This window comes from Nilaparvata lugens, chromosome 13 (assembly GCF_014356525.2).
Source record: "Nilaparvata lugens isolate BPH chromosome 13, ASM1435652v1, whole genome shotgun sequence".
NCBI lineage: Eukaryota > Metazoa > Arthropoda > Insecta > Hemiptera > Delphacidae > Nilaparvata > Nilaparvata lugens.
In genome coordinates, this window is record NC_052516.1 from 12,032,751 (window position 1) to 12,046,545 (window position 13,795).

At 34.7% G+C, this 13,795-nt stretch overlaps 1 protein-coding gene across 1 annotated transcript in view; it reads right to left on the minus strand.

Moving 5' to 3' along the window:
• The window catches only part of LOC111056394 (elongation of very long chain fatty acids protein 7), a 26,582-nt gene that overhangs the window by 9,844 nt on the left and 2,943 nt on the right, over positions 1 to 13,795 (minus strand). Inside the window, 7 exon segments of the mRNA XM_039440348.1 lie at positions 2,231 to 2,287; positions 3,717 to 3,818; positions 7,468 to 7,485; positions 7,487 to 7,589; positions 7,591 to 7,657; positions 10,314 to 10,320; positions 13,037 to 13,126. Of these exon segments, the coding sequence (XP_039296282.1) occupies positions 2,231 to 2,287; positions 3,717 to 3,818; positions 7,468 to 7,485; positions 7,487 to 7,589; positions 7,591 to 7,657; positions 10,314 to 10,320; positions 13,037 to 13,126 (444 nt within the window).

The window sequence follows — 13,795 nt, forward strand, 5'->3', positions numbered from 1 at the left end:
TATCGGCTTGGGATAAAAGTAAAAGTTGCGACATAAACGCCCTATACCATGGGATATCTACTTACGCTATTGTTTCTCTATGGTATCGATTTGAATTATTGAAATTTCTGTGACATAAACGCTGTGTTAAAATAACTGAGTCATTATTTTCAAAATAATCTTAGTATTTTTAAAATAATCAATAACCTTAGTATCTAAGGATGTCGAAGACAGGAAAAATTATAATAGAATTAAATACACAGTGAAAAAGGAAATAATAAAAGCGAAAAACCAAACTTGGGATGAAAAATGTGCAGAAATAAGCTCAATGATTGGAGGATCTAGGTCTAGGGAAGCTTGGGCCACTATAAACAATCTAAAAAAATTTGAATGAAAAAAGAAAAATGAATCTATAAGAATAGAACAATGGAAGGAGCATTATAATAATCTTTTGACAGAGCACCGTACTGAATATCTAGAGACAGGAATAGATGTGGAGGAAATAGTAATAAGAGAAGCAGAGCCAATTAAGTTGGAAGAAATAAAAACAGCACTGCTTAAAATGAAGAATAATAAAGCCCAGGACCAGGTGATTTGCCTATCGAGCTAATTAAAAACGCCACAATGAGAATGCTGGAACTGCTGTGTGAAATTTTTAACCGGTGTTTGAAAGGAGATCAGATTCCTAAAGACTGGAAGATATCATATATACATTCCATTTACAAAAAGGGAAATCGAAGGGATTGTAATAATTATCGAGGTATAAGTGTAACATCATCCATTGGAAAGCTTTATGAAAGAGTTTTAAAAAATAGAATAGAACAGGAAATAATAGAAATAGAGGAGCAAAGTGGATTCAGACCAGGCCGTTCCTGTGGGGACAATCTATTCACCCTGAGACATCTAATAGAAAAGCGACTAGCAAGAGGTATGGAATTGCATGCTACTTTTATAGATCTGTGTAAAGCATTTGATTCAGTTCCATTACAGAAATTATGGCTCACAATGAAGGAAGCAGGCGTAAATAATGTGTTCATAAATGCAGTGAAAGCATTGTACAAGGAAAATCAAGCAGTAATAAAAATTGGCGATAAAAACTCTGAAGCCTTTTCTCAAACCAAAGGGGTCAAACAGGGTTCCTGCCTCTCTCCAACCCTATTCAAAATTTATATGTGTACTGCTCTAAAGAAATGGACACAAAAATGCAGCCCAATGGGAATTGAGCTGGAGGATTCCAAGGTACATACATTCCTCTTCGCGGATGATCAGGTAGTTTTAGCAGAAGATCATCAGGACATGACCTATATGATAATAAAATTGATAGAAGAATACAAAAAATGGGGCTTGGAGGTTAACACAGAAAAGACACAATATATGCAGTTCGGAGGCACAGGACAGGATATTGAAACTGAAAATGGATTGATTAGAAATGTTAAGGAGTACAAGTACCTCGGCGTTGTTATTAGTGATGATGGAAGGGATAGAGTGGATATCATGGGGAAGATAAGGAAGGGAAAAAATATGATAAGAGCACTACATCCAATCCTATGGAATAAAAACATAACCAAAAATACAAAAAAAATATTTACCAGGCAATGATTGAGCCAGTCATGACGTATGGGTCAGAAGTGTGGTGTGTGGACAAATTAACTACTCAAAAACTTCTTTCAGCGGAAATGATGTACTGGAGGAGGAGTTTAGGATTGACGTTGCTGGAGCGAATCAGGAATGATATAATAAGAGAGAGAATGAGCGCAAAAAACACAATAATGGATGTCATTGGAGAGAAACAATTGAAATGGTATGGACACCTGCGCAGAATGAATGAAGGAAGACTTCCTTTGCAAGTATGGAATGGGTACCAGCGAACAGAAATAGGCGTGGAAGACCGCGAAAGAAATGGGTATCCAATGTCCACATTGAAATGGAGAGTAGAGGTCTCTTTGAAGGAGACTGGATAGATAAGGAAAGATGGCGATTGGGGTGCGAGAAGCGACACAACTGAAGTTGCAAAAACTCGCTATATATATATAGATATATATTTTTAAAATTAGCTCCAATCACAATCGCTTGATGTTCACTTTACCACGACATACTAGCTACTGAAATGGCAAGAATAGACCTGTCGATATACAGCATTCCCGCCTTTTCAATGACTGGTTCAAACATAACAATTACTATAAAATCGTCAGCTTATTATGCCTGTCCCTGTACAATGTAATAATATTATATAGACTATATAAATACTTACAGTGTCCATTAACTCCACAAGCTTCGAGAAATAGTAAAGCCACATGAGGATGTTCACCTGAAATTATTGTAAAACAACGTTGAGAAAGACATATGAAATTGAGTGTTACACCAATATAATAGGAAAAAATTCAAGATAACGAAAGAAAACCCTAATTTTCGACTATTGAGAATGGAAGGGTTCAATCAATTTTTGGAAAAATAAAGAACTGAACAATGATAAGCTATAAGATGAATTATTTACTTCATTAAACAAAAAGATGGATTATTGGAAATCCGACTGAGTGATTGTCAATATTGTAGAACCGTTCCATAATTATTGAATAAAAACACAAATCTGTTGACATTCAACTTGAAAATGTGACCGGTGTGGTCACGAAACCTTGGTCGTGTACTAAATAAAACAGTGTAGAATTTGAAAACAGATTTGTGTTTTTATTCAATTATTTGAAATTTACTATTGAAACTGCTCAGGAAATAACTCCTCCTTGATTCTCATCCAAAAGCAAAATTACATCAATTTTCACTGAATAGACATTGAAACATTGACTGAACTAACAAGACTGGAATAACATTAAAGCATTGAAAAATTTCGTTTCATTTTCACCTTTGGATACTGTCAGTTAGCTGCGATACTGTATACAATAATAGACAAACAATGTAAATACAATGAATTTCAACGCTTGAAACAAGAAATAATCATGGACTAGAGACTGGATGAACATTATTGTAAAAAATAATAAGAAGAAGGCAGAAGACATTACTTGTAAAATGAGAAGAAAATTATAAAATTGAGAAGAAAATTATAAAATTAATTGATAATCTGTAGTAAATTGATAATTAATCAATTATTACTGGATAGACTAGATGAACATTATTGTAGAAAAAGATAAAGGAGAAGGCAGAAGACATTCATCAAATCAAATCAATTTATTTTTCCACATTGCATTACAAAAAAAATGTAAAATTCATAAATCAATTATAAATAGAATACATCAATTGACATAGAAAATGATACATTATACATTAATGCTAGTACTAGATGGCGTGGATTCCCCAAGAAGATTACACGTCTGTGAATGGGGAGAGTTCTTGCATGAAATAGAGTAACATGTATCTTTATCTGTGCTATTGAACTATTAACTTATGTCTATACAACCTATATAAGTAAATTAACTGCTGTTTATAGTTTATTCATAAAAATACGTGATCAATAGCAGAGCAGAGTTGATTATAAATTTACAAGTGTAGAGCCAGGAACTAAGACTCAGCAATGAAGCGAAAACATTATATTTTATTAAATTGAGCTGGTAAGTTATACTACATGTACGGTGAATGAAGCATTCCTCAGTTCCAATCCAGCCTATCCAAAAAGCCACCCGACCACCTACTTTATACACTTATAATTACTTGTAAAATGAGAAGAAAATTATAAAATTAATTGATAATCTGTAGTAACTTGATAATTAATCAATTATTATAATCACCTTAGTCCTGTCAGTTGAGCTCAATTCAGGGAATATGACGTGTTTTGATATATGACAGGATTTGAACAGAATTGAGTGCAGTAGAGAAGGTGTGAAAAGAGCCTGGAAAACAAAGGACAACATCAATTTAATCATATTCTAGATGGAAATCAGAACCAAATTGTCAACTTCCTAGTAAAACTCGATTAAAAATCCCATCAAAATAGTATAAAATCACACAAATTTTATTGAGCATATTGTTTTATTTGAGGCAGAGAAAATGGATTTTCTACGTATATGCCTATTTCCAAATAATAAAATAGTAGCCTACAATACGGTAAATCTAGATAGAACTCAAAACCAAAATGAGAAAACCAAATTTTCCATAAAACTAAATTTTCTATGTCAAAAACCAAAATTTTCCTAGTAAAACTCGATAAAAATTCCATCAAAGTGTTGTAGAAAATCCATAATTTGTTGAGCATTTTGTTTTATTTGAGGCAGAGAAAATGGTTTTCACGTATATTTCCACATAATAAAATAGTACAATACAGTAAAATCTAGATAGAAATCAAAACCAAAATGTCAACTTCCTAGTAAAACTCGATAAAAATTCCATCAAAATTGTAGAAAATCACACAATTTGTTGGGAATTTTGTTTTACTTGACGAAGGATAATAGATTTCAATTAATATCTCAAGTAATATAATAGTATAATACGGTAAAATCAAGCAGAAACGGTTTTTTTGTCAATTTTCCAGTTCAATCAGCTTTCAAAATACTGCCCGCAGTGCCGCAAATCAGTTCAAGTAGTTACATTTTGTGACGCTAGATAGCGCGCGCTGGTCAATTTTTCGAGACTAGTACCAATTTCTGCCGCTAGACTGCAGAGGCGTTCTCTTCAGCAATCTCCAGCTTCCACTGGCTTCAAAGTTGAGCTGGTATGATTCTAGGCTTCCAGTGAAGATCGGGATTTTGAGGGAGTATCTCTTTATCGTCAAATTACGACTAAAAGATTGGGTTCTACGCTAAAATTATGACAAACCCTTTTTGTAGATAATTGAACGCTCTTAATTGTGATCCTCTATAATTTTTAAATTAGATTGACGGTTAGGTCGTAATTTGAATAAACTGATTTATCAACAAGTGATTTCATGGTTTCTGGTGAATTACTAATGAACGCTTGTTTTTAGGATAAACTATGATATAACATAATTTGTAGGTAATTAAACGCTCTATATATTTGTATCCTTTGTAATTTTTGATAGAATTGACGGTTGGGTCACAATTTGAGTAAAACTGATTTATCAACATCAGTTTTTCTTTTCATTTTTGGAGGTTTACAGCTGAACGCTTGACTCTATAGTGAAATATGAGACATTATTTGTTGAGAAAACCATGTTTCAAAACTTTATTCCCCTTGTCATTTATCGACAAGATCAACGGTCAAGTTGCAATTTGTTAATTCAATTACGAAAACTGGAAAGTTGAATCCATACTCAATTACTATTTTCCACTTGATTTTCAAATTTCATGACTTTTATTCTATCCTTATCAACAATAAAGACTTATAATACAAGACTGTTTCCCATTTTTATTAAGATAAACAGAAAACAATTGGAAGAACAAACTACCTGACTACTTGCTTATATATGCTTATAATACAAATGATAATGACTCCTAATGACTTGAAGAATTATTATTGATTACAATGACTTGGCTTGAATTGCGATAATTTGTAATATTTAATGATTTCTTGACAAAGTAAACAGCAGCTAATCTAATATTTTATATCTTGTAAACTATGTACATCTACCGAACTGTTCCAAAATAGATCCAATAATATTATAGATCTAGTAGATCAAAAATAGGCCAAGGCTCCCACTAAACAAATGATGTGAAATAACAAAGCAAAATATTTGTTGTAAGGAGATTATAGAAGGTCTACAAAATCAATAGATTTCAGTTCCTATGTTTCAGAGTGAAAAGTATTGACATAGAACTTGAAATTATACATTTTTCATGTCGTACTATTGTGATCTACTATTGTATTAAGGTCTTTGGAGCACGACCTTAAGGTCACAGGCCTACCTCAAATATTGTGTTTGGATATGATCGGAAAATTTTATGTCAATAATGCCCAACTAACACAGAAGTTCTAAGTGAATATGACAACATTGTTAACACCGAACAAACAATATGGAGTAGGAATTTTTGTAAAAACGTGTCTTTTCAAATACAGTACCGATTTTTTCTTTGTGGATACGTGTTTATCCGAAATCTTTAACAGCTAAATGCTGAGTCATTGTGATTTTTTGTGTACAACTGTTTAAAGTAATTTGTTAACTTTGGAACAAGGAAGTGAGTTAGTGGACGATGGTTGACTAATTGAAACTGGTTTACTACTCTTAATTCTTTTCACATATCTTTCTAATTTTTTTCTTCTTCTTCTTATTTTTCTTCTTCTCCTTTACCATATTCTCATTCTCTTCTTCTGTCATTCTTCTCTGTCCTTCTCCTTCTTCACTCTCTTCCTTTTTCATCTTCTCCTTCTCTAACTTCTTCTTCCTCTTCACCTCCTTCTTCTACACATATTCTTCTCGTTTTCCTTTTTCCATTCTTCCTACACTTTTCTCCTTTTTTCTTCTTCCCTTCTCCATCTCCTTTCTCTTCCTCTTTTTCTTCTCCTTCTCCAACTTCTTCTTCCTCTCCTCCTCCTCCTAGTTCTTCTTTTATCTCCATTTTCCTCCTACACCTTTTCTTATCCTTTTTTCTCCTCCCTCTCCATCTTCATCTTCTTCCTCCACTTCATCTTCCTCTTCTTCTTCTCCTCTTCTTCTTATAATACTTCTCCCTCTACTCCTCCTTTTCCTGTTCATTCCATCTTTCTCCTTCTTAGGGTTGTGTGGCAGAGAGACCTGAAGTTCTTACACTCCGCCCTGATAAAGGCACATAATCAATCTCATTACTTCTCCTACACCCCCTTATAACCAGTCCTAACATATTAGGGTTTTTCACAATGTTGTTTAGCCAGCTAAAGTGCTATTTGATAACTCGGATTGTGAACGCCCCATCTAAAACCATCTGCTATTAGCTAACTGCAATAGCGATCCAAGCGGATAATTTGTGTAACTTGAAATTAGTTTGAAAAAATAAGATTATAAACAAATGGCTGCCGTTTTTGAGATAGCTAGAGTTAGCGGACTCAACCAATCCACCACCATCTTGTAAGGAAGTTCCTCATTGTAATATATTGATGGAGGTTCGGATCACTTTACTGATCCGGATCAATTGATTTCGTTCACTGCCGCGAGCCAATCAGAAAGACCAGGATTGGAACGTCCTAAGGTCACGTGACGTGTCTTGTATTTGCGCCATGTAAAAAGGATTGGTTGGATAGGCGTTTGATTGACAGTTTCCATTATGTATATATTCTGTGCCTGCGCTATCTGCTACTCGTCTGTTAATAATTTTTTTTAACGTACCATATAGCATTGAGTTAACACAGACTTAGCAAATAGCTGGAGATAGCGAATAGCTTGACTTAGCCCATATCTCCAATTGTGAATACCCCTATTATTTGATTTCAAAAATAATCGATACCTCTCCAATCATTTTTTGTGTTTTGAACTGTAAATTGAGTGTGTAAATAAAGAATGTAGTGACACATAACCTAGCTACATTTGGACTGTTGTTTGAATTAGTACTTTTCTATATGTGTAATTCTGAATAATAAAAAAATAAATATACCAGAATCAAGTCCTGAACTTACCTCGAGCACCCACAGCGAGTGCTGAGGCACTCAGCGCGAAATTGTAAGCGATGAGCAGATACTTGATGCTGATTGGCTTGCGGTTCTCCATCAGCCAGGGTCCCACCCTCAGGGTGAACGCGATAGACGGCTGCCGTCACCAGGGTGGAGTAGGGGCTCTCCAGGAACAACCAGTGGTCTGTGTCCCCCTCTGAAATTGGCACAAAATTATTTTTTCAAAAACGCAAATTCAAATGAATTTATTCTCAATTTCCGGCAAACATGTTTGTTGAGAGGCTCAGGGACAAACATTTTAAAAAGTTTCGACAATCATTGTTTGTCAAACAAAAAATTCTGTTTTCCCAAATATTACTAGTAGTTCTGTGAGCAGTAGACCTCACGCAGTATTCTTATCCACAAGTACCAGATGTCAACTGTTTTAAATGTTAACACACTCAGTTCACGTTTGAATTTGTAATTCATGTAATATAATTCATCCAGTTCCTTGATGATCTTTCTATCTGATGAAAATTAATTTTTAGAATCAAAAATATTATAATTTTTCTCCAGCATTATTTAGTTCATTTGTTTATTTTATTCACCTATTTAATTAGTTTTTTCGAATGTGAGAATATTGATACTGATGGGCGCGCATAATAATACCATGACTGCAAAACAATATTGAAACCAAAGACCTTAAAGCTGCGATTAGACCAATTTTATTCAAAAATGTTAATATCTCAATCCTTTAGATTATATGGATTGAACATAATTTATCATACACATGATGAACATATGTGTTTGTCAACTTCCGTTCAATCTAATAGAATCTATAAGGATTAAGTTATACCATTTTGTTAATAACTTTGGTGTAAACCCAGCTTGAAGATGCATACCTCTTTGATGTCTTTGATTGAAACTATAGACCTTATACAATACAGTAATAGACTGGCTTCTCCACACTCTGTGTAATCACTGTCAGCTGATTTATGATGAATAATTCTATAGTCTGATTTTTACTCTAATTTGGCGTATGAGGAGGCTCCTTTTTCCTTTCATATTATCCTTGAAATGCAAAATTTCAAGAAACCTTGTATATACGTCGACGCGCAATTTAAAAAGGAACATACCTGTCAAATTTCATGAAAATCTATTACCGCGTTTCGCCGTAAATGCGAACATATCAATTATAACCATAAAAACATTTACACATTAAGAGAAATGCCAAACCGTCGACTAGAATCTTAGACCTCACTTCGTTCGGTCAACAAACATTTTGTTTGGTGGCGCGTCCACACTGGCCACGGCAAACATTGTTTGTCAAACGAAAATTACTGTTTTTCCAAATATCACAAACATTCTGTTTGGTAACGTGTCCATACTGGCCACGGACAAACATTGTTTGTCAAACAAAATAAAATTTGCCCAAACTGTTTCAACGAATATGTTTGTCGAACATTAGTTCAGTATGGATACAGGTTTATATTCAACGTTTTCAATATAGATTACTAAGGTTTTCGAGCTCGGGATTTAGCTAAGTTAGATTTTTCTTACAGTTACGTTGAAAAGTGGCCATTGCTGCACCGATTACAGACGCAAAGAATCACTTTTCCGCTCTAGTGCGGGAACAATTTTCTGCACTCCAGATTTGCAACATGGCAACGCAAAATACTTAGTAGGTTATATGGAGCAACAGTGCAGCAAAATCAAAATGAAGTGGTAACAGTGACTGCTGTGCTGCTATAGTGAGCAGAGGTGCAACCAAGCACAACGCGCTAATTATTAGTATTAGATATTATAACCAACGACAACGAGGACTTTAGGATTTTAGGATTAAGGTTTTATCATAATAAAATTACACAGAAAAACATTTGAGGCATTTCAGGCAATTTTACCCATAATTCCCCACTTTTCATATTCAATGGTAACTGTAGGAAAAACTTAATGTGAATACGTGCGCAAAGTTCCTCTGCTGCACTCAACAACCATTCCGCCCTCGCCTACGGCTCGGGCGTAACGTTTCTTCTTTCGGTGCAGCAAACTGTCACTTTGCGCACTAGTTGCACAAATAACTATTATACAGCTGGAGTCAGAAAATTGGCTTTCCGAACGGGGCCTAGTCGCAGTCCACGTCTAATTAAATTCGTAGAATTAGAAAATTAACACAAAAAAATTAAGAGAAAATTATGTGAAGTTTCAGCTTTTTTGAATTATTCAGGAATGTTTCATTTCGTCAAGAAAAACTATCCAATTATAGAAAAGAAAAAATAAAGATTATCATAAAAACTGCGACTACGTTTTGGAAAGCCAATTTTCTGACTCCAGCTGTTCAAAGTCTAGAACTTAGCTGAATCCCGAGCTCGGAAACCGGCCTTAAGACTGACATGGAATTTTTATAGTCAACCGCATGAAAATAGACCGAAGGAAATTGGAATAGATGAATCTTCTCTCACTTGTCAGTGTGCTTTCTCTCCCACTTTTCCCAATATTGTTGTGTCAATGTAGAAAATATCTTTCACAAGGTATCGGTGGGAGGGGATGGCGGTGGTTCCCCCCTAACGATCATAATATGTGTCCTGCTTTAAGGTCTTTTCGCCACACTGCACAGAAAGCAGCTGTTTTCCAGTCCCTACGTAGATCTGAAAGACATTGTTTGCAGACGACTCTCGTCTGACGTCAGAACAGTTTTTTTTCCTGGCCTAGGCCGGAAAGAGTACCCTTCCAGCCGCTAACATGGAACTAAGAAAGGTGATCAAAAACCAGCTGATCAAAAACTTTTCATTATTTGTGTCATTATTCAATAATTAAAACATTTATAATAATATCATCTTATTGTCATTGGAAAGAATAAAAAAGTATAAACTCACCTCCCACCTATTGAACATCATCTTTAGGTTATTTAAACAAATCAGAATAAAAAATAAAAATACTTGGACAGTTTCCTGATATTCATTTACCTCAGATTTGCTAGAGCTATCACCTTCCACTTCTGCTTTCGGAAGTGCTTAGTGAACACTATTCTTATATATTAATAGATATATCTATATAATATATATATATATATTATATATATTGTTGTATTTTTGTGTGTGGCGAAAAAAAATAGTGTTCGGCCTACGGCCTCAGACTTGAAAACCGATTTCGAGCCGGAAAAATCTCATTTTCTGCTCTAGGTGCGAAATACACTATTACAAAAATATGCTCACCTTAGTCTAGACAAACATGAAAGTCTAGAAGGACACAGATACATAATATATGAGAAAAAGTAAGAGAGAAAACAAAGCACGATAAAAACAACATGAAAGACGAGTTACAACAAGTGTCCATAATAATAATTATTGTTGTTAGAACACTGGTGAAAGAAGCTAAAGTGAGATGATGTTTCACTTATATCTGTCACCATTAGATGAATGGAAAGCATGCATATTATTCATGAGGATTACTGCCAGTGAGTGCCACTAGATGAGATTGGCCAGTTGTGACCTACAAAACTAGATAGTGAAAAACTAGTAAATGATGGATAGACGAAGTCGTAGTGAGAGAGAGGGAGTAAGGTGGAGTAGGAGGAGGAGGAGGATGATGATGATATAGAGAAAGGATAAGATTGAGGAGCGAGAGAGGTACGGGAAGGATGAGGATGATGAGGAGAAGGAGTGAGAGAAGAAGTGGGAAGAAGTTGAAGAAGAATGATGATGGAGACTGATAAGGAAGAAGGACGAAGAAGAAGAAGGAAGAAGAAAAGAAGAAGAAAGAAGAAGAAGAGTAAAAAGAAGAAGAAGAACGGTGAAGAAGAATGAGTGAGGGCGGGAGGTTTGTGGATGGGAATGGTGACAAAAGAAGAGGGAGGAGGGCAGGTGCGGAGAGGGGTGGAGAATTATAGAGGAAGGAGAAAAAGGAGCAGACTGTAGAAGGATAAGAAGAAAGGCAGAAGTATTAGGAGAAGCTAGTGAGAGTGGAGCTAAAAATAGGAAGAATATGGGAAGAAAGAAGAAGAAGACGAAGGCTAGTAGTAGGATGATAGAAAGAAGAAGAAGAAGTAGAAGGAGGAAAGTAAAAGAAAGCAGTATGTTGTAGTTTTGTGTCGCACACCAAAATAGGAAGAAGTAGGAAATGGGATCGTGTCTAGTTACCTGGTCACGTGATAAACGGACCAAGCGGAAGAGGGAAAAAGTGTGATGAAGTGAAGTAGAAGATGGAACAGGAGAAAGAGAAATAAGGGGTGAAGAAGAGGGAGAAGCGAATAGAAAGCAGTATATGTTTCTATGTGTCACACACCAAAATAGGATAAACTAGAGAAAGGGATAGTTACCTCGTCACGTGATAGATTAACCTAGAAGAAGACAGTGAGAAGGAAGAGGAGAAGACAAGAGATGAGAAGAAGAGAAGAAGAAGAAGAAGAAGAAGAGAAGAAGGAAGAAGAAGAAGAGAAGAAGAATAAGAAGAAGAAGAAGAAGAAAAAGAAGAAGAAGAAGAAGAAGAAGAAGAATAGAGAAGAAGAAGAAGAAGAAGAAGAAGAAAGAAGAAGAAGAAGAAGAAGAAGAAGAAGAAGAACAAGAAGAAGAAGAATGAGAAGAAGGAGAAGAAGAAGAGAATACATGGGAACTAAAAGAGAGCAGTAATTAGCTTACCTCATGGAGTGTGAACAAATCTTAACAAAGTTCTTAAAAAAATGTCATTATTTGAGAACAATTTGAAAAGTAACTTGTCGTGTGCCTGGTTGCATTGCATCTTCCTATAGAAAGTTTTCACAGAATGAGGATTTTGTAACACAAATAGCTTAGACAAGACTTCAAGTCACAAGAATATTCTGTATCTAATAAATAATGAAAGTACTCGTAAGTATTAGATTACTAGTAGATATTATTATCTGTCAACAACTTGTAAATTTCCGCGTCGACGAAGAAAAGCATTGGTGACATTCATATTGTCCAAATTTCAGTGTGCTAAAACAGCTGATGAAATAACTTTTCATTATTGTCTTTATTATTAAATAGTTAAACATTTCTAATAATATCAACATATTGCCATTTGAAAGTATAAAAAGTCTAAGCTCAACCTGCCCCATTAAACATACTTGAACATTATCTTTCAGGTTATGTAGACAATTCGAAATCTAGCCATCTAGATCTTCACTCTGTTGTGGTCGACGACGGCATTTACGCACAATCGAAAACCCAGCTTAACTGTATAAGCGGTATTTGATAAACATTAGTTTGTGTTGCTATCCTTGTCTATCATTTGACAAAGCAGATAGCCCTATCCTTTTCTAGCTCTGCAATATGATTATTTGGGCCTCTAACCATCCTCGGTAAATTTGAGAATCTATATGTGAAATTTCAGCTAATCAGTAGAGTAGATGAGACGTGATGATGCGTCATTCGTGAATTTCCTATCCCCTACGTGTTTAAGCTAGTTCTCTCCTTTATCATATCATAGATAATTTGATTTGTAGATTGGATGGACTCTATAACTTGAATAAAATCAATATCTTTTTTGAATATTGAATTTATTTTATTATTTTGATTATTGAATTTATATGAATCGAATATAACATATTGATTTTTTGAATTATGAATCTTATAATACTTACTATGTGGGGATGTTCAATATAGGGCAAATCGTATGAAGCCAAGACGTCCTCATTTGTCCCATGTCTAAATCCATCATGTGGAGGCAACTCCTGCACAAATTTCAAACATTAAATTAATTGAAAATCATGATTAAATTTATAAATTATAAACAAATGAAATCCAAGTTGAGATCAACAATAAGAGTAACCTAACTGACGTTAAATTGAGAATTCAACGGCCCCGTTCCGAGATCGGCACTTGCTGAATTCTGGACTCTAAACAGCTGGAGTCAAAAATTGGCTTTCCGAAACTGGGCGTAGTCGCACTGCACGTTTAATAATTTCGAAAAACTAAAAATTTAACACAACTAAAATAAAAGAAAATAGTGTAAAAGTTTCAGCTATTTTGAATTATTTAGGAAGGGGTTTCAAGTAAAAAACGTCTCCAATAATTGGATTAATTATTATAATTATAACTATAATTATTATAGAAATGAGAAAAAAAGATTCATAAAAACTACGACAACACCCCGTTTCGGAAAGCCAATTTTCTGACTCCAGCTGTTTAAAGTCTAGAACTTAGCTAAATCCCGAGCTCGGAGACCGGTCCTTGGACTACACTAATTCTACAATCATCATCACAACTTGTGATTGTCGGTTCAAATCAATAAACTTCATCTTCTAATCTTGAATTTTTTGACAATCATCTTCCAGAATTAGATTCGTTAGACTGCAGCTTCAGTGAAGCTGCTCTATTGCTTAGTAAATTGTTGAAAAATC